This window comes from Saccopteryx bilineata, chromosome 5 (assembly GCF_036850765.1).
Source record: "Saccopteryx bilineata isolate mSacBil1 chromosome 5, mSacBil1_pri_phased_curated, whole genome shotgun sequence".
NCBI lineage: Eukaryota > Metazoa > Chordata > Mammalia > Chiroptera > Emballonuridae > Saccopteryx > Saccopteryx bilineata.
Genome location: NC_089494.1, coordinates 12,987,121 through 13,015,102, shown reverse-complemented (window position 1 = coordinate 13,015,102; position 27,982 = coordinate 12,987,121). Strand labels below are relative to the sequence as shown.

The following is a 27,982-nucleotide window of genomic DNA, read 5'->3' as shown; positions in this document are numbered from 1 at the left end:
TTTTATCCTGCTTTAATGGTGAACTGTAAAAATTTTAGTAAATTTTTTTTTATATTATGCCACTATTTTTTTATGTGTCATTATTATTATTATTATTTTTTTTTTGTATTTTTCTGAAGCTGGAAACGGGGAGAGACAGTCAGACAGACTCCCGCATGCGCCCGACCGGGATCCACCCGGCACGCCCACCAGGGGCCACGCTCTGCCCACCAGGGGGCGATGCTCTGCCCATCCTGGGCGTCGCTCTGCCGTGACCAGAGCCACTCTAGCGCCTGGGGTAGAGGCCAAGGAGCCATCCCCAGTGCCCGGGCCATCTTTGCTCCAATGGAGCCTTGGCTGCGGGAGGGGAAGAGAGAGACAGGGAGGGAGGAGGGGGGTGGGGTGGAGAAGCAAATGAATGCCTCTCCTATGTGCCCTGGCCGGGAATCGAACCCGGGTCCCCCGCACGCAAGGCTGACACTCTACCGCTAAGCCAACCGGCCAGGACCTATGTGTCATTATTTTTAAAATTATTTTCTTACCAACTGTAAGCTTCATAACTACCTTATGAAAACTAGATGTAACCATAAAGTTTCTGTAGCATAATGGAGATAATGTTTTAAAGAAATTTATATGCTTTTCTCTTGTACCTTCCAAATAAATGAGTTCAAGGTGTTCATCTGCCATCAAGAGACAGTGGAAAATGAGAATTATTGATTTGTTTGTAGAGAAAAAAATGTAATGATGAACAAAGAGTTCTCAGTTTCTGACATTTCGATGGCATTTTGCAGGAAGACAATAGGCAAATTTGCTTGAGAGTCGAGTGAAAACAAAGAAATGCTTAAAATCCTTTGCTTCTATTTAATCTATCAAATGCTAGGGGTGGGGGTGGGAAGCAGAAATGTTCCCAAAGTTCATTAAGAGAAAATCTTGTTTGCCAGTAGGGTTTAGCCAAGAGGGCGGAACCAAGACAAGGGAAGAGTCTAACTGGGGAGTAAGGCGTCTGTCCATTCTGCTCCTGAGGGTGCCTGCAAGGACGCCGGAGGCCAGAGGTCAGGGGAGACTGTAGCCAGGTAGGAGGGAATCCAACGTGTGTCCCGGTGTCTCTGGGAGCCCTGGGGTCGTGAGGAGCACCTGTGCTAGGACGAGGATGCCTCTATTCCCACTGGGGCTCTGGAAGGCCCCAGGTGCAGGGAGGCCCTGTTCTAATGAGGGAGGGCAGTGCAGGTAGACAGCAGGAGAATCCCAGTCTGGGGCCACACAGTCCAAACTTGTTGCGGGTGCTGAGCTGACTGGCAGAGAAGGGCAGAGGCTGGGGGGGGGGGTGTGTGGAGCTAAGGCGGGATGGAGCACGTGGAGGAGGGTCTCAGGCTCAGTGCAAATCGAAGGGGCAGTGATGAGACAAGAGGGCGGGGCGGCAGGGCCCCTATGGGGAAAGAATCAACCATGACGTCATCACCCAGAGGCCAGATGCCGGCAAGATGCCCAGAGTAGCATGGGACTGTCTACCTCTGAGCAGACTCAACTGCACATCCAGGGACCAACTGGACGTCAGGGGCCCCTTTTACCCCCACAGGACAGGAGGCTGTTGGCTGCACCCTGGGTTCCAGATAGCATGTTAGAGAGGAACAAGAGGGTTAGAAATCACGACTGCACTCAGCCTACCACAGAGGTCAGCCTAGAGATTGTGTAACTTACTTTTAAAACAAACTGCAACCCATCTAAATTAGAAAGGTAAGTTTATATTATGCAGGCATGTATCATTATCTGGAGGTTAGATTTCCCCTACACTTCAGAGCCCAAGCCCGAATGGCCCAGCAGAGAATACACCACGGAGCTGGGCTCGTCATTCCTCCCCTTCTTCCAGCGGTTGTGCTTATGAAGTTATTTAGTTCTCACCTCTGACGGAGAAATCAAGAGGCCACTGGCAACAAGCACACTGAGAGGAGGCACTGCGCAAGTGGACTGGGAGGGAGCCCGGGACCCTTCAGAGGGCACAGCAAGAACTTTATTTTTACAACAGAGACAGAGAGAGGAACTGACAGAAAGGGAGATGAGAAGCATCAGTTCTTTGTGGTTCATTGATTGCTTTCTCATATGTGCCCTGATTGGGGGGGGGGGGTACAGCACAGCAAGTGACCCTTTCCTCAAGCCAGCGATCTTGGGCTCAAGGTAGTGACCACAGGGTCATGTCTATGATCTGCACGCTCAAGCCAGTGATCCCGCACTGAAGCCGGTGACCTCGAGTTTCAAACCTGGGTCCTCTGCATCCCAGGCCGATGCTCTATCCACTGTGCCACCACCTGATCAGGAAAAAACTTTAACAACTGAACTTAATGGCCATCCACATGGTCTCAAAGATCAGGTGACATCTACTTTTAGAAAAGGTGCCAACATATGTAACACAGTTGCAGAATAATTACATAAAAAATTGTGAAAAGAATATAAATCACATAAATATTTGGCTGCTTTAGATAAATAAAACATTTTTGTATACTATATGTAGATATCTTTATGTGTATGCATTCCTAGTACATTTCTTTTTTTTAACAAAGGAAGTTATTTACATCATATCTGATAATACATATAACTATGGGAAATAACATAACTTTAGCTTTAGTCAACACAGTTCCTAGACTTCTATCTATGCAGGCTTGTATGTATATGCACATTTTTTGCCTCTATAGAATTTTATTGATATTTAATAATGCAGTTTCTTAGTGGTGAAATAAAACAGGTTTAAATTTATTACTATGTGATTTGCCACTTGATAAACTACATATTTAATTTATAGCAGAAATTACCAATCTATCCATCAGCTCTCCACTACATTTAAGAATTTCACTCATCATGCTTATGCAAATGTACACATATACATATATATATACTTCATACATATATGTGCAAAACACAATTTCAACAGTGTGATTTATTGTAACTTTTAATAACTTACTTTTTGGCCATACTGACTGCAAAAATTATGTCGGAAAAAAGGAACATTTAAGCAAGGGACATATTTCAAGTTACACCAGTTCGAAGGCAAGGGGAGAACAGTATGAACTAGTTTATTATACACTTTGGTTTTTAGGCAGAAAGTCGGCTGATGAGAGGATGATGTGATCGGGCTGATGCCACAGCTCGGGTCCGCATGCAGGGCCAGCAGCTGTGCAGAGGGGGACACCCTACACTGTCTCATACACGAGTGCCATTTTTTAAAATTTCTTTATTTTTTAGTGACAGAGACAGAGAGAGACAGGGACAGACAGGAAGGGAGAGATGAGAAGCATCAATACTTCACTGAGGCACCTTAGTTGTTCATTGATTGCTTTCTCATATGTGCCTTGGCTGGGGGCTACAGCAGAGCAAGTGACTGACCCTTTGCTTAAGCCAGCAACCTTGGGTCCAAGCTGGTGAGCTTTACTCAAACCAGATAAGCCTGCGCTCAAGCTGGCAACCTCGGGGTCTCGAACCTGGGTCCTCCACATCCCAGTCTGACGCTCTATCCACTGCACCACCGCCTGGTCAGGCGCGTGTGCCATTGTTAATCTGATGGAGTGACGTTAGCACTGATCCAGAAGTTATGCTAAGAGCTGGTAAAGTGAGAGCTTGCCACTCACTGCTCCTTTTGTCAATCCAATCTCCAAATCTTCTAGAAGCTAGAGGGAAAGGTCTCCCTCAGAAGCAGTACGGCATTTCTCACCCAGATTTACCATGGGGGCCACAACCAAGACCTTTGGAGAAGTAGAAGTTATCGAGAGAAGCAAACATTAACAGGTGTATCCACACTTGGGTGGAAGCAGCAGTTACTGTGGCCAGGGTCATGAGAACAGCTATAGTTAGTGAGAAGTCTCCCAAGTGCACCTTTCGGGGCCAAAGCCCAGGCTGGAAGGGGGCCCTCCCTGTCTCACCAACCTAGAGAATTAGCTTCCTTGCCAAGCTGCAGGGTTTCCTTATGCACTTAGACCTATGCACCAATCTGAAAGAGAAGCCATTTCTATGATTCTGTTTTTTCAAGAATGAGAAAATTAAAAGCATGCATTTTGTTTAATTACCGGTAGAAGAGGATATGGGTGATTCTATGAAAGCTCATCACTGAAAAGTAATCCCGAGTCAGGGCTGAGTATCAGGGAGGCACATCACGGTCTTGGGAATCACTTCTGGCCAGAGGAAGTGGATGATCATGAACCCAGACTAAACTCCAGCAGACACACTCTCTTCTCCTGGATCACACCCATGGCCCACACTACGGTTAACAGTTGTTTATGACCTTACAAAGTTGGCAGCACAAACAGACCAATTTGTCACCCAGATCTCACCAACTTGCTTCACAAAGGTTCTAACGTGGAAAAGTTCCAATGATCAGTAGACGTTTGCTTTCTTCCTTCGAGTCACTTCTAATGTTAGTTAACTCGTACTGACTGGACAGAGGTGACTGAGCTGTGAACACTTGGTTTAATTCACCTTCCCCCAGAGAGTGCCCAATACAAACCGTGACAGCATAGGCTGCCTTTTAACGATGAGGACGCTGTTACTGACTCCCCCATGAGGAAGAGTGGCCAATTGGTTGACTGTAACTATTACTGTGGTGTGACCACGAGTAGCATGAAATAAACTGCCCCACTTTTAACCAAACCTCTTGTCTTGACCAACATGGTCCTAAGCCAGCGGAGGCACGGTAAGTGCACGTCAGATGTTAATGCTCACACAACCTGCATCATGTGCAATGAACAATCTTTTCTAACTAGTGAAAGTGGGAGTGCATACGCTCCATGGTAACAATCAAAAGCCGCGGCTCCCCAGTCCAGCTGCACAAGATGGCCTCAGACCTACTAACTCAAGTCTACACGGGGCAAGTCTTGCTCTGCAGCCTCCGGAGGCGAGTCTGGGGTTTCCGCCCAGAGCACTCACCGCTCCTCCTTTGGAATCACTTGTTTGTCTGCAGCAGTCTTCTATTCCTCAGTGAGCGCAGCCCTTCATTTCTGAGACTGGATTGCATTACTTTTTAATCAGGTCAAGTCAGTTTGGTGAATATGAATGCCTCGTTAGAATTCTGGATAATACTAATTTTGGACAAAGAAACAGTAAGATTGCTTTCCTTAGAAACTGTAAAATGGCCGGCTTTGTTGGCAAACTTTAGAGAGCAACTTTGAAAATGTGACAAATAAGGAAGTATAGACTTTCTTACTTTGAGAAGGCATCCCCTTCTCTCCTCCCCCTTCATTCAGATGTAGAAGCTGCGATAGGTTTTTGACAGTATCTCACTATTTTATATCACTCACATCAGTTGCCCATTAAGACTACACTGGAACAAAACACAGATTTTACCCTCCCCCACCCGACGCCACACCCTTCTGACCTACAATTCCAGTCCAAAATTCAGTCTAGTGGTTTTAATACAGAGAACATCATATAGAAAATATTAAAATTCTACAGATATCTGCTATTGGTTCTGTAAACATGTTTACAAAAAATTCACATATACTATACACACCAATATTCACAGCTATCACAAATTTTTTTGTCTAGGATCTGTAAGTTTGACAATATAAAATTCTCCAAGTAACACTTCCTAACTGATCAAAACAAACTTTCACTGAAATACCAAGAAAATTTAGTTTCAGATCCAAATTCAATTGATAAAGTTCTTTCCAGTCTGCCAAAACTGGGGGCACATCAACAGTCGTTAGAAGCACAAGTTTAGAAATCAGGTAAGATTGGGCCCAAATTCCTGAACCCCAATAACTACAACTAGAATCTTGAATACTTTTTTTATATCACTGTTTTCACAGGATGTTGACTCGAGAGCTTTAGAAAACAGCATGTGACATCCGCTAGAGCCACCCAGCAGTTGGTCTACATTTTCCACTTTTTAACTACTGTATTGAAAAGATGAAACAGTTTCCATTTAGAAAAGTAAAAACTCCGGCCCTATGCATATTACTTGTCACACCTCCCATAATGCAGTGCAGTGAGTTCAATCTGAGACTTCCCCCCAAGTCACAAGCCACCTAGTGGTCATGACGCACATTCATCTGAGATGCACCGAGCGCCTACACCCACCGCACGCCAGACACTGTGCGGAGGCATTGGAGTATCGCAACTGCAGAAAGAATTTTGGAGTTAGAATTTTAATTATCCCCACAGTGAAAGAATTCTTAAAATTTTAGTATTATGTGGACTGTATGTTCTTATTTGAGCACTGCAATCGAACCGTCTCATTAAGTTACCAGGGGAACTGAGCATCGACAGTGCTCTATCGTGACCACCTTACTGAGGCTTACTGGCATCTCGGGGGTTGACAGTGGAACAGCCTATGTTTACAGCGCCACACAGGGGATTCTAATACATTCTTTCGCAAGACATGCATCCCTTCCCCGACCCCTTTTAAAATTCACCGACATAAAGAATCCTTGCAATCACAACCACATTTTATTTTGTGAGGCTGTGTGTTCCCTAATTGCAATGAATTTTCAGTCTTTAAATAATATAACTATATAACAATTCAAAGTAAACACTGGCTTGGATTTGATGATATCAGAGAATTACAATTTAACAAGTGAACAAAGGTTACATCATTTTTGCAGTTGGAAAACTACATATCCACCCTCCTTAAAATTCTTCAAGTATAAGTCACCGAAATTTATTCACATCAACAGGATTAAATAAATGGTTAGGATGCATTATTCTTTGAAATCAAGACATTAAAAAATGGAGAAAAGATGAATGACTTCTTGCTGAAAAGAAAGCAATGTGAAAACGTATCTTATGAGCTTAAATAATACCTACGAGTTAAAACGAAAGTGTCTATGGTGACCCTATTTTGTTTTCAATGCAGCATCATTCTCCGATCCATCGTTCAACTCAACTGCAACTGACTGAAACGCAACTGAGTGCAAATGGTCGCGTTCTCCAACCATTCAATTCAACTGCAACTCAGAAATGTACTGTAATATATTTATAAGCATTTAGAAGCATAAATATCAAACCTGTGCTCAAAAACTGACATGTCTCTAAAGTCTAGATTTGATTTGTACATCCACACTTGCGACAATGACATAAATTTATCTTCACTGACTTCTAATACTTAAAAACTAGCATTTAAGTTTTTCTTTTAATGTCTCATTTAAGAGATTTTTTATTAACATGACAATCTGAGTTATTCTAATTCCCAAAGTATTACATATTATTTAATTGGGAATTGAGAGCAATAAAGATTCTGAAACCTGAAATACCAGCAACTTCCTGTAGATGTTTATTACAGAAATTCCAAATATGTACAAATCGAAAAGTGAAGCCTTTCAGCTTCCCAAGCTACACCTGACCTACTATCGCTCAAGTTTGGTGGAAGTGTCCTGAGAACAATGTTCATGATAGTTTTCGTTTGTATCTTAACTACGTCATGTAAAAGTGGAAAATGTGGAGCTTAAGAGCATAAGGTTTATACCATGAGAGTACAAAGGAAGACACACTTAGATGCAGTAAGAGCTTCTCCGCAATCCTAAAAGGAAAATTATAACCCGAGACGCACGGGGAAAAATATTTACGTGGAGTTTTTAATCCATATTAGAATTCAGTTGTAATTTGACCATAAATTTAAACAGAAACCATCTTCTGAGACATATATTCTAATAAATGTATCAACAGTACTGATAGTCAATGAAGGGCCAGTTATTTGAACTTACTAGGAACATTTCATTTTTCTACCCAATAGAAATCTATAGTGGTTTGCCCCAATTACATTATCTGAAACAATGTCTTATGAAACAAAATTAAATAAAACTGAAGATAAAAATACTCTGAGGTTATTAAAAATAAAGCAAACTATAATCCTTGGCAGATCCATAAGGTCAAAAACATTGCTGAAGTTGGAAGCACAGGATAACTGACAGGAATCCTCAGCACAAGCACGTCTGTGAAAACATGAACGACGACTCTTTGGAGGACAACAGCTCAATATCCAAGAATCATCAGGTGTGGAAATATTGCTTAATCACTTTCCAAAACACGGGTAGCTGCAAGAACCGAAGATCTTGTTAAAAAATATCAAGGTAATCATATTTACTGCATCTTTCAGATGCATTTGGAAACAGAAGATTAACATGCACCTCAGCGTCACCAAAATATATATATATTTAGGAGGGAGGGACTTACGATATTTTATAAACAAAGTGTAGACTATATGTGCTTTTCAAAGGGGCTGAATTAAATATAACCAGCTGCCAACGTTGTGCTCTGACATACTTGAATTAGTGGGTATGTGTATGCTAAATTCGTTTATTTTTGTCAACAATAAATGAAATAAAAACACTGCCCTATACAATTCACTATTAGCAGTGAGTACAACAGCAAAAAATTATTGTACAATTTATACATACTAAAATATTTCCTCTCTCTAGAGATAACGCAGAACAAAATCTAATAATTTTAAGACTTAATTTGGGAAATCTCAAATTACAATAGGAAAAAACCAAATCAGGGTGTGTATTGCGTCCAAAACAAAGGTTCCTGGTCATAAGGCTATAAGATTAGTAAGTGCAAGTGGTAGATTAAAGCATGCTCCAATTGGATGCTTGGGTCTTGGTATAGTTATCAAACCTTTAAATTAAACTAGACTAGCTAAAGGAATGCTGTAAGCAGAGCAAGATAATTGGGAATCATGTCATTTCTTTTACCATTTTTGTTACCCAACTTATACAATGCACAAAGTGCTAAGCCACACTACAAAAACACATTTACATCAACACTGAAGACCTGGGGAAATGAAATCCAACAATTTTATTTTAATGAGCTGCAGTTTCTAAATGTTTGTTTTATTTTGTCCCGTTTTCGTACAGTATTGAAAACAAAACGCGGCACATTCCACTTTCCCGAGAACTGTAAAGATGATCTCTACAGGCATGAACGGTGTAAAGCCTGAAGCTCAATCAATTGATGTTGGAAACTCTCAAAGGGAGTAAAGGCTTGATCTGAATGGTCTAGAACATGTACTGCAATTTAATAGAAGAGATGGTCGTCTTAATATTTAATGATTTAAAAGAACTTCTCAGTCCATGCGAAGAGTACAGTCCAAGAATAAATCAAATTTCTGAACGCATTTTATGCTACGTATGTGTATACTTTGCGATCCTCAGGTGTTCGTGCCAAGTATTCTCTCTCAATAAGTCCTTCAATACGTTTCTTAATAACAACTGGACTTGGTAAGAATCGAGCCTTCAACTGCTGCGTTACCTGAAAGAGAGGGGAAGAAAAATATTTCTCATCAGAAAATTTAACAATTATGTAACATTTTCATATTAACAAAAATTCTTATCTTTGAATAGAACTGATGTACCATTTCAAGACTCAGATCAATTTGACTAATTTGATTCCCAAAGTTAAAATACTAAAAATTTAAAAAGGTTTTATTTGAAAATGTACTGTGTTGTTAAAACATACCTTCTCACATCAGAATGTGAATATAAAAGTGAATTAGAATTAAAATAATCAGTGTGAATGTATACCACCTACAATTTCGCCATTCTGACTCTGGCTCACCCTCCCACGTTACAGAATTTGGGTAGCACAATGTGTGTAGAGCATGAACTCTGGACCCGAACTGCCTGGACTGCAATCCCAGCTCTCTGGCTCTGGGACCCTGGGAAATGTACAAACCTCGTGAAGTCACTGTGTATATGAAATATCAAGGATGGTGATTTAGAATACTGCCCAGTCCACAGTAAATGCTGCCACTGCCATTCCATTCTTTTCTCTATCTGCTGTCAGGATTCTAAGCACTGTGACATCAGTAATAATAAAACAGCAACTACAGCAGCAGCTGAATGACTGTGCATATTAATTTAGTTAATGTTCTTCGTCCCATAAAGTAGGCCGCCTAATTTTTCCAATAGGCCAGAGAGGAACACTGACATCAGCAAGCAGCACACAGGGCGAACAGAGGTGACAACCACACCGCTGCCCCCACAACCACCGGCTTCTGTGCCGAGCACCACCCACAACCGGCTTTCCTTCTACTCCTGCTGAGTCAGTTCATTGCCCAAGGTCGTGACAAATTGAAAATTGAACCCTAAAACTTCACTCTCCACTGAAGTCTATCTTCCTTCTAGTATTATCATTCCAGTATCAACAAACTTGTTCTCAGCCCACCTGAGGTCTCTCATCCTCTGGCCCTTTCTTCTAAGCTAGTAATAACTTCTTCTGACCTTACCTCTGCCCTGACAACGTTCAGACTGCACTCACGATCATTTCAGCAACACACTCAACACTATCCTAATTCCTTTGGTTCTACTCCATACACACACTTTCAACATTTACCACATCATTCAAAACCAACTGAGCCCCTGCTGAGTGAAGCTGTAGTTTGTAATACCTGTGTGCAGCCCAGGAGTCAGCAAACTGCCACCACAGGCCTCATACAGCCCACTGCCTGTTTGGCTCTTCTTACTAGAGCTCACAGCCACACTCAGTTGTTACCTGTGGCTGCTTTCATGCTACAACTGGCTACTAAACATAAAAAGTCTGCCCATCTCTGAAACAGACTGATAACACAAATTTAGAGAATTCAAGTTCAGAAAGTTGCTGAGGATGATAACCTCACATCCTGTTTACATAGAGAAAAGAGGCCATTTCAGTTGGAAATTCCTCCGACTCCCACCACCTTATCCATATACGTTTGGCTGTACTTGTATTAACATTCACCCCTGTTCCCTGAGCCTTAGGTTCTCAGGAAAAAGAATATTCTATAACAGGGGTCCCCAACCCCCGGGCCGCGGACCGGTACTGGTCCGTAGAAAAAGAATAAATACCTTACATTATTTCCGTTTTACTTATATTTAAGTCTGAATGTTTTATTTTTAAAAAATGACCAGATTCCCTGTTACATCTGTCTAAGACTCACTCTTGATGCTTGTCTTGGTCACATGATACATTTATCCATCCCACCCTAAAGGCCGGTCCGTGAAAATATTTTCTGACATTAAACCGGTCCATGGCCCAAAAAAGGTTGGGGACCACTGATCTATAACATCCCTGTTAACACACCTACCACCCACCTGTGCTCTATACAATCCTTTTTTTCCTTCAACTTCGGTACATAAATCATCTCCTCCTTTCCTATTTTTCCCTTTTTTATTAAGCAATCCTTTGTTATCCCAGTACATAGACCTGCTCCATATCCTCCCATCTAGAAAGACGAAATCTAGAACCCTTCAACTCAACACCCAATCCTGCAGCACTGCTCTCTGCTCTTTCTCCTGAGCCGCATCGCAAAGGACAAGCCACTCTCTTATGGTGACACATCCACTTACTTCTCAAGGCACTGCTATCAAATATCCACCTCTACCAGTCCAATGACAACGTCTGGAAAAACTAACCAGTCACCTAACTGCCAATATGTCTTCACTGTTTATTTATTTAATTTGGTTTCTCCATGATTTTTGAAATTTGTAACATGTGAACACTTGATGGTAACGACTAATTTTAGAAAAAAAGGAAGTTTGTTTTACATCAGGGGTTGGGAACCTTTTTGGCTGAGAGAGCCATGAACGCCACATATTTTAAAATGTAATTCTGTGAGAGCCATACAATGACCCGTGTACTTTACACATTATCCAATAAAAATTTGGTGTTGTCCCGGAGGACAGCTGTGATTGGCTCCAGCCACCTGCAACCATGAACATGAGCAGTAGGAAATGAATGGATTGTAATACATGAGAATGTTTTCTATTTTTAAAGTTATTATTTTTTTTATTAAAGATTTGTCTGCGAGCCAGATGCAGCCATCAAAAGAGCCATATCTGGCTCGCAAGCCATAGGTTCCCAACCCGTTTTACATGACGGTATTAAAAGAGCAGTAAAACTTTTTGTTTATTCTTCAGGTGACAACATTCTATGGTTTTCTTTACAACACATTAGCTCTTAGAGCGTGCACATATTTCACCGTACTGGTACGCTTAGGTGTCCAGTGCCATGCTCTGAGTGTCAGCATTACCGATTACAGCTTCCTGATTCTAACATCAGTGCGCTTCGAAGCTCCAACCGCGAACGTCTCTGTGCCCGCAGGCCACGCCCCGCGCTCACCTCTGCCACCAGCACGTTGTGCTGCATCTTCTTCCTGGACTTCATTATCCGCACGATCGCCGCCTCTATCTCGTGCTTCCTGTCGTCGTCCACTTTCTGCCTCGTCTCTTTCCTTTCCGGGTCAGATTCACCTTGTTTGGCAGCAACTGAAAGAAAATAAAGATGTTTATGTGATTACCATGTAATTTCAAATGTAATGGAAAAAAAAACAAACGTGGTTTATAAAAACAGTATAAACCAGTAATACCCACTAAAAAATTCCAATTTCAACCCATGTACACACATATACTCATTATTCCAAGTTAAATATCCAATAGTGCCTAATTCAGTGTTTAATAAATACTTAGGTACACAAGAAGTGATATAGAAATCCTACACTCTTAAATTATTCCTTTTAAATATTAAGGATTTATTTTTACAGAGTTAATAAACCAATTTTTTTTTGTATGGAGTATAATGATTCCTTTCCTGAAAGGAAAACGGTAGCTTTGGTAGCTGACTTCCCCGTCACTGCACTGCTGGGACTTCCAGACGGCCACCAGTTCCTACCACCCTGACTCCAAGGGAAACCCTCATCAAGAGTAACTCAGTAAGAGAATACCTTATGTCTTACTAACTCAACATGCGGCTGTAACCTCACGCTTACACAGAAGAACATGTATTGCCAAGATTTAATTAGCTCAATAGATAATTAAAAAGTTTCACTAGAATGTCAAAGAAACTCTGTAACAATTAATTCATTTGTCCCTCTCACCTATTGTCTATTCTTTTTTAATTTCACAATCTCATTGTCACTAAGCACACTATATTCCAATCTTTAGGAGAAGTCTTACTCTATTACTCCCTAGAGATGTCAAGGAAATTGCTAAGGGATTACATATACAAGTTCCTTTCTCCTACAACTTTGCTCTAAAGTAGCAAAGCAAGAAAGTGGTGACTGAACTTTGGTTGATTTGGTCTGAAACAGGAGGTAGATGAGAAGTTTCTGGCGGCGGAGCCCGGAAAGCACCAAGGACCACACGGGACACCGCTGCCTCGGGCATGGGAACCACCAGGAGAGGGCAGCCGAGAGCCGGCTGACCGTGTGGTTGAGAAGATTGCTTCAGTGTGTGGATCCAACTAACTGTTTCTCACTAGAATCCCTTGGGTGAGAATTCTGCTTTCCATGTCTTGTCCTAAGTTATAGATAATCAATCTTAATAAAAAGGAGTAAAATTAGATTAAAATGGTCTATGAGGAAAGAATGCTTTCAGACTGACTCAAAAAAGTCATGTCATTAAAAAAAGATATGTGTTACTTTAAATAGAATTAAATTAAATTAAAAAGAGACATAAAAATCAATTTAATGTGAAAACCTTGATTGACTCCTGGATCTAAAAAGTAGGCTAAGAAAGGTATTTTTCAGACAACTGCCAAATGCAAACTCAGGTGTATTGTACGCTATTATTTATTTTCTGGGGTGTGATACACTATCACGTTTATTGGAGGGAGGGGGTCTTACTCTAAGGAGATATATGTATGCTGAAAAATTTGGAGGGAACTGTTATGATGTTTGCAAATTAATTTTAAAATACTGTAGTAAACATACACCTATATGGAGAGGGGAAGGGCAGGAGAATGGTGTCCAAGCAAATGTGGCAAAAAAACTTTTTGCTGGTGTACAAAATACTTTTAATTTTTACATTGATTTGAGAGAGATGAACAGAGAGAGAAAAAGAGAAGCATCAACTTCTTGTTCCCTTAGTTGTACACTCACTGATTGCTTCTCATATGTGCCCTGACCAGGGTGCTAACTGGCAACCCCAGGATCGAACCTGCAACCTTGGTACTCTGGGAAGAGACTCTAGCTACTACTGTACCACAGATCAGGGACAAATGTGGCAAATTTTTAATGGCGTGTAAATATATGTGATGGACATATCCATGCCCATTACTGTGTCTTTCACCTTTTCTGTAGATTTGAAAACATTTAAAGTAAAAAGGTGGTGGGAAAAATAAATATTTTAAACAATCTATTTGGTTCACCTTGTCTGGGTCACCTTGTCTGGGTCACCTAAATAGGTTACTCCAAAAGAAACATGAAGATTGTGGTGCTATACACTGAATTATGGTTTTTTAAACACCATGTGAGGACAGGACTCACTCGTAAGGCCCCGCACAAGACGCTGCACGGAGAGCACAGCAGAGGTGTCCGCCTGGGCAAGGGCGGCCTAGGCAGACAGGGAGACAGGGAGAACACAGGAAGAGGGGAGTGGCATTGGCAGGAAAGACTGTCAACCAAGGAAACTGCTGAAAATTACAATGAATCTAGTTCTTTTCCAAGGTTATTAACAACCCTTTTAACGCCTTTGCTTGAACTTCTATACTGACTACAAAAAGCAGCATAAACAGGTATGGTCAGAGTCCTGAATATTTGGTTATGATTCTGAGTACTTACTCCAAAAAGAAAAGAAGTATTTTGACAACTTAAAAAAACCTATGTGGCCTGACCGGGTAGTGGCGCAGTTGATAGAGCATAGGACGTAGAGGACCCAAGTTTGAAACCCTGAGGTTGCCAGCTTGAACGCGGGCTCACCAGCTTGAGTGTGAGATCATAGACATGACCCCATGGTCACTGGCATGAGCAAGGGGTCACTTGCTCTGCTGTAGACTTCGCCCTCCCCATCAAGGCATATATAAGAAAGCAATCAATGAACAACTAAGGTGCTGCAATGAAGAACTGATGCTTCTCATTTCTCTCCTTTCCTGTCTGTCCCTCTTTCTCTGTCACACACACACAAATAAGAAAACCTATGTTGTCACAATACTTACCATCAAAGAGAAAACTTGAACTTACACAAAATATCAGCAAGAGGCAAGATAATCTAAGTACCATTCCAAAAGGAAAAATATCATTTCTTTACAGAATTTTATAGCTAAAAAGAACTTAAAGGATCTAGAAGTATTTATCATATAAAACTATTTTCCTATATTAATAAGATCTAAAGCACAATATTAATAAATATAGTGTTTTATTAATATTTATTAATTTTTCCTATATTAATAAGACCTAAAACACTACACACACAAAATAAAAATTTTAAAATCCATGAAGACTGGCACTATTACTGCTGGGCATGATGGAACCTGTGATTACAGAGACAGTCACTGAAGGTAAAGCAGTGTGAAGATAATTCAGATATAGACACTACACATTTTCCTCCAACTCGAGGATACAGAGTCCTGAAACCCCAAACCTCTATCTGTCCAAAGGCACTGGGGAATTCAGACATTTTCCTCCATGACTCCAGCACAGTTCCCTTTTCTTTTTCATCTACATCCGTGTCTCAAAGACATGGGGATGAAGACATAATGATACGATTTTTAAGCTATGGGACAAAGTAATCAAGACTTTAGCAAAGACACACCACCCTGCTTTGAAAAGCATATGGATCCAATTAGGGTCAAAAAGGAAACAAATTGTGTTCTACATATAGTTTTTTTGAAGCAATGTATTATAGCAATGAATGGTATATTTAGCATTAAAATAATTTTAAAAAGACTATTACTACCTACCATAGAACATAAATACAATTTTTAAAAAATCAAAAAGCTGTAATTTAAAAATTTTTATTTTAAAAATAATTTTGCCATAAGATACTAGCTGTAATAAAAAATTAGTACTGAAAAACTTAATAATTTTAAGATGAAGTAGAAAACTACAGTAGAGTTTAAATGTCAACAAAGTTGAAGTGCCTTTCTTTCCCTTTAAATGCATAGATCAGTGTTTTTCAACCAGTGTGCCGTGAGACATGGTCAGGTGTGAGTATAAATACATTTAGAAACTATATTATTAACTATATGTATAATATGTACTGTGTTAGAGTGTCACTTTGTGTCATTTTGGTAGGTGGTGTGCCCCAGGATTTTGTAAATGTAAAAAATGTGCCACGGGTCAAAAAAGGTTGAAAATCACTGGATAACGCACATCTTACATTATGTTGAATGTACAACAAATAGAATGTTCATTGTCAACTTAAATATAAGGCTGTATTAAAATCTGCTCACAGACGCCCATTCCCGAATGCCCTAGGCAGCAACAGCAGAGGGGGAGGCGGGCCTGCAGACAGACCACACCTAGGGAACACAGAGGCCACACTCAGTGGACTCCAGTAGCCAAAACCTTCTTTTACACAGACAAAATGAGAAGGCAGAGAAATGCTACACAAATGAATCAAGAGAAATCCCTAGAAAAGGACCTGAATGAGTCAGATAAAACCAAATTACCAGATGCAGAGTTTAAAATAACGATTGGTAGAATGCTCAAAGATATTAGAATAATAATAGATGGTCATTACAAACACCTAAATAAAGAGATAGCAAATATAAAAAAGGACATTGAAATAATAAAAAAGAATCAGAAATGACAAATAACAGAAATGAAGAACACAATGGAAGGAATTAAAAGTAGGATGGATGAAGCTAAGAATCGAATCAGCGAGTTAGAAGACAAGATAAATGAAGGCACAGAAGCAGAGCAGAAAAAAGAAAACAGACTCAAAAAGTCTGAGGAAACTCTGAGTTCTGTGACAACATGAAGAGAAATAACACCCGCATCATAGGGGTTCCTGAAGAAGAAGAGAAAGAACAAGGAATAGAGACTTGGTTCAATCATATCATAGCTGAAAACTTCCCTAAATTAAGGCAGGAAAATGTCAAACAAGTTCAAGAAGCACAGAGAACTCCATTAAAGAGAAACCCAAAGAAATCTACACCAAGACACATCATAATTAAAATACCAAAGCTAAGTGATAAAGAGAAAATATTAAAAGCTGCTAGAGAAAAAATGGCTATCACCTATGAAGGAGCCCCCATAAGGATGACTTACGACTTCTCAACAGAAACACCTGAGGCCAGAAGGGAATGGCAAGAAATATTCAAAGTAATGCAGAACAAGAGCCTAAAATCAAGACTACTTTATCCAGCAAGGCTATCATTTAAAATTGAAGAAGAAATAAAAAGCTTTCCAGACAAAAAAAAAACTCAAGGAATTCACTACAACCAAAACAATGCTGCAAGAAATGTTAAGGGGCCTGTTGTAAACAGATCAAAGGGGGAAAAGAATACAGCAAAAGAAGAATACAGTTTTAAAAAATAAAATGGCAATAAACAACTACATATCAATAATAACCTTAAATGTAAATGGATTAAATGATCCGATCAAAAGACATAGGGTAGCTGTGTGGATAAGAAAACAGGACCCATACATATGCTGTCTACAAGAGATACACCTTAAAACAAAAGATGCACATAGATTGAAGATAAAAAAATGAAAAAAAATATTTCACGCAAATGGATATGAAAAAAAGCTGGGGTAACAATACTTGTATCAGACAATATCGACTTTAAAACAAAGGTTATAGTAAGAGATAAAGAAGGTCACTATATAATGATAAAGGGAGCAATCCACCAGGAAGATATAACTGTTATAAATATCTATGCACCTAATATAGGAGCACCTAAATATATAAAGCAGACTTTGATGGATATAAAGGGCGAGATCAACAGCAATACTATAATAGTAGGGGATTTCAATACTATTAGGATTTTACTAGATAGATCCTCAAGAGAGAAAATTAACAAAGAAACAGTAGACTTAAAGGACACACTAGATCAACTCGATTCAATAGATATTTTCAGATCCTTTCACCCTAAAGCAGCAGAATATACATTCTTTTCAAGTGCTCATTCTACATTCTCTAGGATAGACCACATGTTAGGGCACAAAAGCGGCCTCAACAAATTTAAGAAGACTGAAATCATATCGAGCACTTTCTCTGATCACAACGGCACGAAACTGGAAATCAACCACAACAGAAAAACTGAAAAATACTCAAACACTTGGAAACTAAATAGCATGTTATTAAAAAACAAATGGGTTAACAATGAGATCAAAGAAGAAATAAAACTATTCCTAGAAACGAACAATAATGAGCATACATCAAACTAAAAATTTATGGGACACAGCAAAAGCAGTACTGAGAGGGAAGTTCAGAGCATTACAGGCATACCTTAAGAAGCTAGAAAAAGCTCAAATAAACAACTTGACCCTACATCTAAAAGAACTAAAAAAATAACTGCAAGTAAAGCCCAGAGGTAGTAGAAGGAAGGAAATAATGAAGATCAGAGTGGAAATAAATGACACAGAGGCTAAAGAAACAATACAGAGGATCAATGAAACCAGGTTCTGGTTCATTGAAAAGGTAAACAAGATTGATGAACCTTTAACCAGACTCACCAAGAAAAAAAAGAGGACTCAAATAAATAAAATTAGAAATGAAAGTGGAGAAATAACAACTGACACAACAGAAATACAAAGTATTGTAAGAAAATACTATGAAGAACTGTATGCCAAAAAACTAGACAACCTAGATGAAATGCACAAATTCCTTGAAACATACAATCTCCAAAAATCAATCCGGAAGAATCAGAAAACCTAAACAGATCGATTACAACAAATGAGATCGAAACAGTTATCAAAAAACTCCCCAAAAAGAAAAGTCCTGGGCCTAATGGCTTCACAAGTGAATTATAGCAAATATTCAAAGAAAAACTAATTCCTATCCTTCTCAAGCTATTTCAAAATATTCGAGAGAAAAGGAGACTTCCAAGCTCCTTTTATGAGGCGAGCACAATTCTGATTCCAAAACTAGGCAAAGACAACACAAAGGAAGAAAATTATAGGCCAATATCCTTGATAAATTTAGATGCTAAAATCCTCAACAAAATATTAGCAAATCGAATCCAGTAATATATGAAAAAAATCATACACCATGATCAAGTGGGATTTATTCTGGGGAGGAAAGGCTGGTACAATATTTGCAAATCAATCAATGTGATTCATCACATAAACAAAAGGAAGGAGAAAAACCACAAGATAATTTCAAGAGATGCAGAAAAAGCATCTGATAAAATCCAGCACCCATTCATAATCAAAGCCATCTATGACAAACCCACAGCCAACATCATACTCAATGGGCAAAAATTAAAAGCAATCCCCTTAAGATCAGGAACAAGGCAAGGGTGCCTGCCCCCTTTCATCACTCTTATTCAACAGTCTTGGAAGTCCTAGCCACAGCAATCAGACAAGAAAAAGAAATAAAAGGCATCCAAATTGGAAAAGAAGTAAAGCTATCATTATTTGCAGATGATATGATATTGTATATAAAAAACCCTAAAGTCTCAGTCAAAAAACTACTGGACCTGATAAATGAATTCAGCAAGGTTGTAGGATATAAAATTAATACACAGAAATCAGAGGCATTTTTATACACTAACAGTGAACTGTCAGAAAGAGAAATTAAGGAAGCAATCCCCTTCACCACTGCAATAAAAAAAATCAAGTACCTAGAAATAAATTTAACCAAGGAGATTAATGACTTGTACTCGGAAAATTATAAAACACTGGTAAAAGAAATCAGGGAAGATACAAACAAGTGAAAGCATATACCGTGCTCATGGTTAGGAATAATAAACATCATTAAAATGTCTGTATTACCCAAAGCAATTTATAAATTCAATGCAATACCGATTAAAATACCAATGACTTCCTTCAAAGATATAGAAGACATATTCCAAAAATTTATATGGAACCAAAAAAGAACATGAATAGCCTCAGCAATCCTGAAAAGGAAGAATAAAGTGGGAAGTATCACACTTTCGGATATCAAGTTATACTACAAGGCCATTGTACTCAAAACAGCCTGGTACTGGCATAAGAATAGGTATATAGATCAATAAAACAAAACAGAGAACCCAGAAATAAACCCACACCATTATGGACAACTGATATTTGACAAAGGAGTTAAGAGCATACAACTGAGTAAATACAGCGTCTTCAACAAATGGTGCTGGGAAAATCGGACAGCTACCTGTAAAAAAATGAAACTAGATCACCAACTTACACCATTCACAAAAATAAACTCAAAATGGATAAAGACTTAAATTTAAGCCGTAAAACCATAAGCATCTTAGAAGAAAACAAAGGCAGTAAGCTCTCTGACATCTCTCGCAGCAATGTATTTGCCAATTTATCTCCACAGGCAAGTGAAATAAAAGAATAAACAAATGGGACTATATCAAACTAAAAAGCTTTTGTGCAGCTAAAGACAATAAGAATAGAATAAAAAGACAAACTATGCAATGGGAGAACATATTTGACAATATGTCTGATAAGGGGTTAATAACCAAAATTTATAAAGAACTTGTAAAACTCAATACCAGAAAGACAAAGAATCCAATAAAAAAATGGGCGAAAGAAATGACTAGACACTTCTCCAAAGAGGACATACAGATGGCCAACAGGCATATGAAAAAATGCTCAACATCACTAATCATTAGAGAAATGCAAATTAAAACCACAATGAGATATCACCTCATACCAGTCAGAATGGCGCTTATCAACAAAACAACACAGAATAAGTGCTGGCGAGGATGTGGAGAAAAGGGGACCCTCCTGCACTGCTGGTGGGAATGCAGAGTGGTGCAGCCACTGTGGAAAACAGTATGGGGAGTCCTCAAAAAATTAAAATTCGAACTGCCTTTTGACCCAGCTATTCCACTTTTAGAAATATACCCCAAGAACACCGTAGCACTGTTTCAAAAGAAGAAATGCACCCCCATGTTTATGGCAGCACTGTTCACAATAGCGAAAATCTGGAAACAGCCCAAGTGTCTGTCAGTAAGATGAGTGGATTAAAAAGCTGTGGTACATATATACTATGGAATACTACTGAGCCATAAGAAATGATGACATCGGATCTTTTACAACAACATGGATGGACCTTGATAACATTATCTGAGCGAAATCAGTAAATCAGAAAAAAATAAGAACTATATGATTCCATATATAGGTGGGACATAAAAATAAGACTCAGAGACATGGACAAAAGTGTGGTGGTTATGGGGTGGGGAGGGGGAGGAGGAGAAGGAGGGGGTTGGAGGAGGGGAGGGGTACAGAGAAAACCAGTTAGAAGGTGACAGAAGACAACTGGACTTTGGGTGATGGGAATGCAGCATAATCAAATGTGAAAATAACCTGGAAACCTGGAGATGTTTTCTCTGAACATATATGTACCCTGATTTATCAATGTCACCCCATTAAAATTAAAGGAAAAAAAAACTGCTCACAGCAGGGTCACTTACATGTTTTTAAAAACAGAATATGAGTTTTAAGGGTTTCAAAGATGAAAAAATCCACCAAAATATAAATAGCTGCATGTAAAGATCAAACTTTAGATAGATAAATCCCAATTTTGAGAAGTCTGTAAAGCAGCCTGTCCAGGCAGTGGCACAGTGGATAGAGCGTCAGACTGGGATGCGAAGGACCCAGGTTCGAGACCCCGAGGTCACCAGCTTGAGCGTGGGCTCATTGGGGTTGAGCAAAGCTCACCAGCTTGGACCCAAGGTCACTGGCTTGAGCAAGGGGTTACTCGGTCTGCTGAAGGCCCACAGGCAAGGCACATATGAGAGAGGAATCAATGAACAACTAAGGTGTCACAACGAAAAACTGATGATTGATGCTTCTCATTTCTCTCTGTTGCTGTCTGTCTGTCCCTATCTATCCCTCTCTCTGACTCCCTCTGTGTCTCTGTAAAAAAAAAAAAAAAAAAAAAAAAAAAAAAAAGTCTGTAAATCAGTTTTAAAAATGGATGTTCACTGTTTAGAGTTAACCAGCAAAAAAAAAAAAAAAAGTCAGTTATAAAGAATAACTTTCTGACCTGACCTGTGGTGGCGCAGTGGATAAAGCATCGACCTGGAAATGCTGAGGTCGCCGGTTTGAAACCCTGGGCTTGCCTGGTCAAGGCACATATGGGAGTTGATGCTTCCAGCTCCTCCCTCATCTCTCTCCCTCTCTCTCTCCCTCTCTCTCCCCCTCTCTCTCCTCCCTAAAAATGAATTAAAAAAAAGAATAACTTTCTAAGTAGTAACATGTTCATACAACTGTCCTTCATATCTTGAAAACCTATGAAAATAAGTATAACATTCAGTGCTATGAATTATTACTTTTTTGAATATTTACTGTACTTAGATTTGCATTTTGACAGGAACACATATCAATAAAAGTTTCATTTCTTAAGTCTCCAAGTCATACAGTGCCAGCAAAACTTCCTTTTTAAAAGACAAATATTGAACAGATAGAATTTCTAGAGAAGAAAAATATAATTTCTTTAGGAGGACATTGTAATACCTGTTTGAATCTTGACTCGGTGCAGTTTGGATGTGAACTGGTCGTTCACGGTGAATATGTGACCATTCTCTATCTCCTTTGACTTGGGCTCTTTGGTAAGAACCCGCTGTGTTGGTTTACCACAGGCGAGGGACTGCAAGGCTCTGACAAGTTCTCTTTCTGGGATGTCCGTTTCTTGTTGAATTTCCTGAAATTTCATCAGATTGACAAAATTATAAATAGACTTTTTGAAATAGTAAAGCAGATTAATTAGTAAGCAAAACTGACCACACAGTTTTGGTTAGAGAATTCCATTCAAGCAATAATTTATAACCAAGAGATCCTTATTATGATACTTCACTAAAATCTCACTTATTTGAATTAGAGAAAGAGGTGATTCAAATTACAAAATACTGAAAATACATGTAGTACTTTTTTGTTTCAGGAGATGCAAGGCCTAATCTAAAAACATCACCCAGCAGGGACTATCAGGAACCTGCTTTAATATTAGGTGAAAGTGTTAACCAACATATAATTACTACTTTAAGAAATATTCTACAACCTTCCTTCCAAGTTTATGCACAGTACTCCTTTCCTTAGGAACTTTTGTAGAGAAGCAAAGTAAGCTTAAACTAAGGTCTTCTAGCATACAATCAAAATTTATAGTCAAGCTGACTACATCTTCTACTGTTTGTATGACCAAATTAAAAAAAATTAAATACCTAATAATTAATACTAAATATAAAAAGCAATAAATCTGTTTTGAAGTGCAGGTGATAACTGTTGCTACGTATTATGAGACAAATAAAATACAAAAGCAATTCAGGAAAAAAACCCTTGAACAACATGGGTTTGAACTGTGTGGGTACACTCTGGATGTTTGTTTTTTACAGAGACAGAGAGGGATAGATAGGGACAGACAGGAACGGAGAGAGATGAGAAGCATCAATTATCAGTTTTTCATTGTGACACCTTAGTTGTTCATTGATTGCTTTCTCTTATGTATCTTGACCAAGTAATCCCTTGCTCAAGCCAGTGACCTTGGGTCCAAGCTGGTGAGCTTTTTGCTCAAACCAGATGAACCCGTGCTCAAACTGGCGACCTCAGGGTCTCGAGCCTGGGTCCTCCGCATCCCAGTCTGACGCTCTATCCACTGCACCACCACCTGGTCAGGCCGAATGTTCTTCAATACAGCTGACCCTTCAGATTTAACGAATCCGGGATGGAAAACAGTATTGTTGTACTCCTAACCACAGTGGTTGAACCTGGGGACGTGAGGGGACCGCCACTGTAGACGCAAGTCACATGTGGACTTTCACTGGAGGGGGGGTAGGTGTTGGGCTCCTAAACTCCACCCTGTTCTAGAGTCAACTGTGAAAATTTCAATTCATCATAATCTTGTATCTTTTATGTTGAATAACTCGTAGCTGTCTTTTTCCTTTTTTTTTGTATTGATATTTTCCTGGGTCAGCTTTAGTACTAGGGTTATGCGCGCCTCAGACATTTCCCAGTCTGTGTATTTCCCTGAATCTGTGTTTTACTTTTTGGGTTCAAAGTTCCTTCTGTACAACTTTCTATTTTAATTTGCTATTGTGTTATTCCAATCTTCTATATCCCCCTTTTTTTTTTTTTCCATTTTTCTGAAGCTGGAAACGGGGAGAGACAGTCAGACAGACTCCCGCATGCGCCCGACTGGGATCCACCCGGCACGCCCACCAGGGGCGACGCTCTGCCCACCAGGGGGCGATGCTCTGCCCATCCTGGGCGTCGCCATGTTGCGACCAGAGCCACTCTAGCGCCTGAGGTAGAGGCCACAGAGCCATCCCCAGCGCCCGGGCCGTCTTTGCTCCAATGGAGCCTTGGCTGCGGGAGGGGAAGAGAGAGACAGAGAGGAAAGCGCGGCGGAGGGGTGGAGAAGCAAATGGGCGCTTCTCCTGTGTGCCCTGGCCGGGAATCGAACCCGGGTCCTCCGCACACTAGGCCGACGCTCTACCGCTGAGCCAACCGGCCAGGGCTATATCCCCTTTTTTATTGTCTGTCAGTCGGTACATATGAAGAATTTTTATGATTGTGAAATTTACCTCTTGTACTTCCATTTTCTTTTATATATTGTGGTTACATCACTAATTGTAGTAACTTCTTGATGACCTATTATCACCATTACTTAGTGATTTGCTATTTAAATTTTATGACAGTAATTTTGCAATTGTCCGTATCAGCTTTTATATTTAGATCTACTCTCAGAAAAAAATTTAAAAACATAATAAAGAACATTCAAGAAATTTGTATTAATATCCATACCTCTTTTAAAACCCAAATGCTAACTCCCAAATCCAAGGTATAGGCTACCACTGTAGATATTTCCTCATTTTAGCTGCTGTAAACCACAATACAGACTTCTATTCAAACAATATATTATATATATATATAAAGAAAAAAAAGCTTCAGTAACCTCACTTCTATGAATTACATGTGACACTACAAATAAATGATAACTTAAAAAACTGGATTTATTGATCTTTTAGAGAAAAGAAGGGAGAGAACACTGATTTGCTGTCCCACTTATTTATGCATTCATTGATGGATTCTTTTCTGTACCCTGACTGGATCAAACCACAACCTTGGTGTCCTGGCATGACACTCAAATCAACTGAGCTACCCAGACAGGGCAATAAATGCCACCTTTTGTAGGTAGCTGGCCTGCAATGATCTTGGTATGTTTTAACCTTGTGTGGTTCCCTCACTGTATCAGGAGTGACTTGGGTGACCAAGAATACAAGGAAGTGACAATATGTGACTCCCAGGTTAGGTGGTAAGGTACTGCATGTTTTGCCTGGGCCTCTCAGACTGACTGCTCTAGGGAAAGCTGGCCACTGGAATTCAAGAGAACTACACAGCCGAGTGGTAAGGCCCATGTGGAGAGAAACTAAGACCCCTTACCATCAGCCGAAAGCATTTGCCAGCCACGCGGGAGGAAGTGCACCCCAATAGCCTGGAAGTGTGTTTTCCAGTCCCAAATAAACATTAGATAACTGAAGCCCCAGGTGACATGTTACTGCAACCTAATCCGAGACTTCAAGCCAAAAACAACCCACTGAGCCTTTCCTGAATTCCTTACCCACTGATATCACAAAAAGATTACAAATTGTTAGTGGTTAAGTTTTAAGATTCGTGATGTAGCATAACTAATATACAATCATATTGAACTCATAAAGAACAAACATAAACAATCCGTTTCCTTTAAATTAATTAACTACCTCCTCTAATATATGCAGATGGTTTCTATGAGAGCTAAGGAAACTTACTTTACAGACTAGAGTGAGACACATGGTGTGAGGAAAGACATCTATCTCATGTACCTTCTCACTGTACCTTCAGATCAAGATGCCAATAGTCAGAAGGCTTTGGAGTCATAGGAATAGCATTCTATACATGGCATTTATAGTCAGGCTTCCAATTTGTGACTTAGCTAAAATTCGAAATATTAAGACAAATTTTCTACTTAGTTTTACCTTTTACCCAATCACTGCTTATTATAAGCAATGACCTCAAATTGATTGCTAAAGGCAGAAGTTAGCTTGAACCATTAAAAATATTACCAATTCCAATAATGACTGTAGAAAATGAACTTACTGTTTTTATTTTTACTGTTATTTTGGCAGTTCTAAAAACCAACTTTAGCAGTTTTCAAGTAGCTTACTTTGCTTAAAATATATTATCCATGAGAGGTATAGACTAAAACAGTCAATCTATTAAAGAAAACAATTTCACTGGTTTGAAAAGGCTTTCAGTATCTCAGAAAGGTACTCAATACTTGCTTAATCAACATTCGTGGGAATCAAACATTTATAACTTGTGCTTGAAAATTAAGATTCTTCCCTAAATAAGACTCACCTGGAAATATGTAAAAGCAAAATTACTGACTTGGCCACTGACCTAAAACATAGATTTCCAAACATTTCCTTGAAAAGTATCCACAAAAATGGTAATCTCTTAAATTTTTCGCTTCACATAAATGGAAATATGGAGTATTAAAAAAATAGGCCTAGAATTTAATCTTGCTCTTAATTTCAAACTTAAAATGATTTCTTCCTATGTTCACCAATATCTGAAAACTGGACTTCAAGTAAGTATAAATATGGCAGTAATTTTATAACTTTAAAAAATATATTCATTCTTTATTTTTAAATTTAAACTTTGTAACAATCACATGATCTTCAACTCCAGCCCACCCATTTAAAGGTATGGGGAGAAAGAAAAAGGGTAGTAAAAAAGTCAGCATATTAAAAGTTACTATAAAAGAAAAATTAATAAAAGATGGAAGGAATCTAATACTATTAAGATAGTGTGAAATTAACAGAGGAACAGACATTGAAATCAATGAAATAAGAGACTGACTCATACTCATACGGTCAACCGCTTTTTAATAAAGGTGCCAAGATAATTTAAAGAGATAAAGACTACTGCTTTCTACAAATGATGCTAGAATGCAAAACAGTATCATTGTTTATCAGTGAATATCCATGAAAGTAATTCTTAATCCTTACCTGAAACCACTCAAAAATATTAACTTGAAATTGATTACAGACAAATGTAAAGCTAATGCTATAACCCATTCAAAAGAAAACACAGAAGAAATTCCTTGCAATCTCGGGGTAGCCAATAATTTCTTAAACAGGATATCAAAAGCAAGAGCTATAAAAGGAAAAAAATGGCAACTGGACTTTGTAAATATTAAAAAATTCTGCTTTTTAAAACACCACTAAGACATTCACAAGGCAAGTATCAGTCAACACTGAGAAAATATTCCTAAGGACACGGATTTGATTAATGATTTGTACAGAGAATTTATAAAGAGCTCTCAAAAACTCAAGACATGGACACCTCACTAACAAAACATGTAGGTGGCAAAACACACAGAAGATGCTCAACATCATTTGTCATCAAAGAAAGGCAGATCACAGTCAATCCACATGAGATATAATTACACGTCAACTAAAATGACAGTAACAAATTTTGTAGGGAAAGTGGGCAAACAGAACTCTGCTACACTGATGGCAGATATGGAAAATGGTACAACTGCTTTGGGCCAGTTTGGCAGTTTCTTAAAAAATTAAACATATCGTCCTATTGATAAGAGAGCCTCAAACTGACAACAACTCAAATGCCCATCACCAAAGATGTAGTGACCCATATAACAGAGTGTCACTCAGCACTGGAAAGGATGAACTACTGAAACTACACACACAACAACATGGATGAATCTAAGAAACACTGTGCACAAAAAAAGCACCAGAAAAGCAATACACATTGTACAATTCCATTTATGGGAAATGCTAGAAAAGTCACCTAATCCATGGTGATACAAAGCAGATCGCTGGCTGCCTGGGTACGGGGACAGTGGGAGGGAACTGATTATGATGGCAGTTACAGAGATACATACATCTATTAAAACTCGTCAGACTGTGCACTTAAATGCGGTATGTTTTATTACATAAAACATATACTTCAATTAAGTTCATTTTAAGAAGTCAAATAAAACATGACCTAACAGTGTATACATTCATACAGCTCCATGAGCCCAGTATTATGCAGTTTTCTCTAATGGCACTCAAAGGTTACTCAAAGAGTAATACTACTAATAATCCTCAAGTATGAACTCTAACGGTTATTCAAATAAGAAAGGCTCAAGGTAACACGTGAGAATTAGAAACAACACTA

The 27,982-nt window shown here is 39.1% G+C and overlaps 1 protein-coding gene across 3 annotated transcripts in view; it reads right to left on the bottom strand.

Annotated features, from left to right (window-relative positions):
• Positions 1–6,389: 6,389 nt before the first annotated feature.
• The window catches only part of CUL3 (cullin 3), a 110,325-nt gene continuing 88,732 nt past the window's right edge, over positions 6,390–27,982 (bottom strand). For all 3 annotated transcript variants that reach the window (XM_066279030.1, XM_066279029.1, XM_066279031.1), the window contains 3 exons: positions 22,283–22,469; positions 12,055–12,200; positions 6,390–9,207 (listed from right to left, as the gene is read on the bottom strand). In XM_066279030.1, coding sequence (XP_066135127.1) covers positions 9,076–9,207; positions 12,055–12,200; positions 22,283–22,469 — 465 coding nt within the window. In that variant the 3' untranslated portion in view covers positions 6,390–9,075. The remainder of the gene's footprint in view (positions 9,208–12,054; positions 12,201–22,282; positions 22,470–27,982) is intronic.